Source organism: Xenia sp. Carnegie-2017, unplaced genomic scaffold, assembly GCF_021976095.1.
Source record: "Xenia sp. Carnegie-2017 unplaced genomic scaffold, XeniaSp_v1 HiC_scaffold_24, whole genome shotgun sequence".
Lineage (NCBI taxonomy): Eukaryota > Metazoa > Cnidaria > Anthozoa > Malacalcyonacea > Xeniidae > Xenia > Xenia sp. Carnegie-2017.
The window spans coordinates 3,882,058-3,886,811 of NW_025813487.1; the positions used below are offsets into that span (position 1 = coordinate 3,882,058).

The 4,754-nt window shown below is 35.0% G+C and overlaps 1 protein-coding gene across 1 annotated transcript; it reads left to right on the top strand.

Annotated features, from left to right (window-relative positions):
- The first annotated feature begins 1,119 nt into the window (after positions 1–1,119).
- LOC124451974 (TNF receptor-associated factor 3-like) lies at positions 1,120–2,820 on the top strand. The gene is made up of 3 exons (XM_047002571.1): positions 1,120–1,442; positions 1,626–1,825; positions 2,308–2,820. The coding sequence occupies exons 1-3, from the start codon at positions 1,120–1,122 to the stop codon at positions 2,550–2,552; spliced, it is 768 nt and encodes a 255-aa protein (XP_046858527.1). The 3' UTR covers positions 2,553–2,820.
- The last annotated feature ends 1,934 nt before the right edge of the window (positions 2,821–4,754 follow it).

Sequence of the window (4,754 nt, forward strand, 5' to 3'; positions counted from 1 at the left end):
TAAAAATAATCAACGTAAATAATTTTAGAGGGAAAGATCCTTCCCTAAACCGTGTCATACCTTCTTCTGAAACATCGTCGGTACAGAATAACTATTACCGATATTATGAGGATTAAGCCAAAGCATTCACCCACCGACGGTAAGACGATGTTGAAAATCAAGTTGTTCTTGTCTGTAGTCCTCGTTTTCGTCGATACGAAGAATTTGGAAGAAAACACGATTTTCACTCGGGTTGTGTTCCTAAAACTTGCCCCTCCAGAAATGTTAAACGAATGAACAAAAATTTAGACGTCTTTTTCATTTTCTGGTATGGAGTAAAATTGAAGTCGCATAGATGAATTCCACTGGCCTTCCCTCATAAGCACTTCTCCTAATTCAGGAGATACTTTGAATGAACTTTGTTGAAACTCGACTTTCCACGATATATTTATATCTCCGGTCGAACCTTTGAGTCTCATCAGTGGTAAAAACATTTGTTTACTATGAAGTTTAGGATCGTACATCACACTGTCGTTTTTGTCAATGTATCCATAAGGCATCGTGGGCGACATATCTGATTTATAATTTCATGTCAGCAGTAGTAGATGCGTAGTAGCTCCCACCGACAATCTTGCATTTGTTCTTTGCATAAAAAAATTTTACGTCAAAAACCCTTGAGATGATTGTAGGGTATAAAAATGCTTAGAAGTTTTAAAATTTAAAAGAAGCAATGTTAAAAACGTTGACTTTGTTGTTAAATGCAGCTGCATCAGGCTTACATGAAGTACACATTTATATATTCACCCATTTACAAATTTATAAATTCAGAACATATGATTATTAAGATACTTGATGGTTTACCCAAGCTAAGGAGCCAGAGCTTTCCCAATAAGCAAGTTGCAGTAAATATAATTCAATCTGCCGTATTAACGTACTTTGTACTCCTTACTTTACACGTATATGGAGACTGGAGGGACTGGGAAAGTTGAGAAATCCAAAAAAGAAATTTCTCGTTTACTTTTTATATAGATAAAATATAAGTTGCGAAACAAGATTCATCAATGATACATAATGTCTTAGTCATACATAAAGATTGAAATGAAATAACCAGTAAGTAGCATCAAATATTTTGTTAAAAGAATGTGCTGGCAGTATCTTTTTCTCACTTCACAGACTTTAAAACGAAAGGAGATCAGACAACATATGAATGACACTCCAATTAATCACGTGAGCCTCTTGTTACAATATGTTATGGCATTTGTTATACAGCTTGGTAACTTCGTACTACGTCCAGAGTTTACCACTACATTGCGAAGACTTGTTAAGCAAGTCACTGCTGTTCGTGCATATTACTTTAAAAAATTTGTGATGTTATATGGCAAAATTACAGGTCTGGAAAGAAGAATTGAGTGTCTCGAGGTCGTGGTGGTAGCAATAGTTATAACACCCAGTTGTCCCCAGAGGTTTCCTTGTTGCGTGAAAGAATTGCAACACTTGAGCGACAAGCGAGAGACGATTTTTCCACTATACAACGGTTTCGTGAGCGTTAAGATCAAATAGACGAATCAATAGTGAGAAACATGGTGAACATTACGAGCCTCGAAGCACAACGTGAAGAGCGCGCACTGATATCAAATCATACACAGCTATAATGGTACGTTACTTTGGAGACTAGACAACTTCAATCGAAAGCGACAGGACGCCATTAATGGTGTTAAGAATGTCTGGTACAGTCCACCATTTTACAGTTCTCAATATGGTTACAAGATGTGTGCTAAGATCTATATGAATGGTGATAGTCGGAGAAATGGAACTCATTTATCTTTGTTCTTTGTTATCATGAAAGGTAAAGCTTTTTTTAACAGTTTCTACTGAAGCTGCCTCAAAAATTGGAAGTAAATTTTTGTAGGTATAAAATATGCTGTCCAAGAATGTTTGGTAGCATGCAGATGATGGCAAAAATTGTGTTAAAGTTGAGATCATGTACTTTGATTGCTCTAGAGGCATAATATCTAAGAGTACAGAATACGTCACGTGACTCACTGTGCTTTTTGGAATAGATAGGATTAGAAGTTAGATGCTAGTTGGAACAAGTTGTTGAATAATGTAAAACATGGTATGAAGAGTATGAAGCCAAAGATTTTTATTTTCAATTCACCGCAAAAGCAGACTAAAGCTTACAACTGTTTGTGAGATGCGATACTATTTAGTTTTTTTGATCATGTACTAAAACAAATGACGATAGAAGGGAAAGGTATGCCTTGGGATTTATTAAGACTTTTATCATATTATTATAAAAATTTATATTGTGCATGATATTATTTCTAGGTGATTACGATGCTCTACAAACATTGTCATTTCAAAACAAGATCACAATGTTGTTAATGGCTCAAGGAATTGGTGATCACATGATTGATGCTTTTCATTCAGATCCTCAAAGTTCCTTATTTCAGGGACCAGTGTCTGATTTGAGTCTATTTGGATTGCCAGTTCTAATTTCGTCGATAGAGAGTTTAAGCAATCTTCTGTTCATTAAAGAGGATACAATGTTTATTAAGTTAATAGTTGAATGAAAAAAAATCTAAATACACTCGCTCCTGCTTCTCTATCTTAGACAATGAAAATATCTCAATTCTTTATCAATCTTAAATTCGCTTTATACTTAGGCAAACGCAGCCCGACCTAAACATGTTGCAAACAACTCTCCTAGCTCTTTCACGTAATTTTCAGTTGTCTATACAAAACGCTATTTGTTGTAAAGCACTCAATAGTGTTTGTATAAGTTTTTTCTTGTTTCCTTCTGGTCAGCATATCCACAGTAAAGGAATATACAACAGTAGGGGCATTTCGCTTTGCAATTGGCTGCTGTATGTTTAACTAGTTTATTTGCTGCCCTTTGCCATATCGTCAATCCTATTGGTCACAAAATGCAATTTACTGGCTGCCAATATGGTAATCACATGCGTAATAAGATATGCGAGGCACGAAAAAACTCAATGAAGTGGCCCTGCTCTATGTTCTCTATACGGTGGCTTTGTTATGAAGTATGTCCCCATGTTTACTTTGTAAAACGGGCTGAAATGTACGTTTGGTCATATCATATCTGCATTTTTGTACTTTTGTCATTTTGTTTCATTAGAATCAAATTTTTCTACATTTGAAGCGTTTTCTTTCAAATTATTTCATAGCACAAACAATATTTACAAAGAATCATCTTACGTGTGTTGTGTTTCCTTATTTTATATTCACTCTTTATATAATTCATTCGCAATGAAGATGGTTTGAAAGAATTTAGACTACGTTTTGATTAAATAAACCTCTTAAAACTTTTTTGTGTTCACCACTAAAACCTGTGATCAAGTGATTTAAAAAGGAGGAAGCAATCATCGACATATCCTCTTTAGAGAATAGGTTTGAATTTTTGGGGGCAGTTTTTCATTCAGTTTTGTTCATGGAAATACATGAATATGTTGGCAAAAAGAGGGCCAAGGGGACTTTCCATAGCAACACCATCAATTTCGTGGTATAAGCTGTCGTTAACATAAAGTGGCAATTTCTTACAGATAGCGTGTATTGTAAGTTTGTTCACCAATTGATTTCGTTTTCTTGTGTTGTTTGAGTAATGATTTCAACTGGGTTTCACGTTGTTGGGTGACTTTCACAGAGTCTTCGTTTATGAGTTCAAATTTGGAGGAATCGGAGAGGATTTCTGACATTTTGTTATAGTAGTCGGTTTTATCAAAAATGACACGCTATACTAACTCATTAATGTCAAGTATTCTTTCTCATAGTAACTCCTCCAACCACCCTGCTTCTCCAGACGACTTTAAAATCCTCTCATCCTGCTCCAACACAGTCGAACAACCAAGGCAGCTCCATCCCTCTTAAGCTTTTCTAGTCTCAACACCTCACCCTAACTATACATCACCATCACACTTACACATTCACAGTAATCTGATACCTCAAACTATGTAAATAGCTCGATATTATATCTTTTCATTTTTGAATTTTAATGACTTTTCTGAAACAATCATTACTAAATTATAATCACTTAATTGAAAACAAGGCATCTTAGGTCCCGTCCACACGTATCCGGATTCGTTCCTATCCGCAAATATTTTGTTGCAGTTACACTTATCGTCCAACCGTATCCAGCGAAAACGCCAGTGCCTTTTTTAAGGAATTTTTACTTGAAAGCGCGATTCTCTTACAAAAAAATTTCCATTGTATTGTATAATTTATAGTAGTTGACAACCGCAGTACTTGCGAGAGTAATGGAGGATCTGACGTAAGCGCATAAAAAATCTGGGACTTATCGCACCCCTGAGTTGGCCTTCTGTTCATTTCCTATTCTGTGCTTTTACGTAAGTCAGGTCCATTTAACTTTGTAGAAATGAAATGTAAGTACTTTGTATTTACTGGCGAAGTAAGAAATTTATGGAAGAAATCAACAGGTCTGGTTTTAATCTTTGTAATGTAAATGGTTTTACTATTCGCAACTAAAGGGTTAAATTTAAAGTGGTAAATATGTTCTGAAAGGACGGTCCATGATATCTGTACTGTAAGGGTTAAATCTGGAGGTTACACCATAAATGGATAATATAAAGTTATTAAAAGAACATTGTATAACGTCATTTGTATTTGTGAACATTTACATTGAGGTATGAAAAATGACTATACTCTATAAAGATGAAAAGTGGAGAATGAAAAACGTGATCAAGGTTTTATAGAATTTCAATGAGTTCATATGTGTTAAATTTTGTTTGCATTAATAT

Excerpts from the sequence above, each read along its gene's own strand:
- LOC124451974 (XM_047002571.1), top strand. The coding sequence starts at position 1,120 with ATGTGCTGGCAGTATCTTTTTCTCACTTCACAGACTTTAAAACGAAAG. Across the intron at positions 1,443-1,625 it reads ACACCCAGTTGTCCCCAGAG|CTATAATGGTACGTTACTTT; the intron begins GTTTCCTTGTTG and ends AATCATACACAG. Across the intron at positions 1,826-2,307 it reads GTTCTTTGTTATCATGAAAG|GTGATTACGATGCTCTACAA; the intron begins GTAAAGCTTTTT and ends TATTATTTCTAG.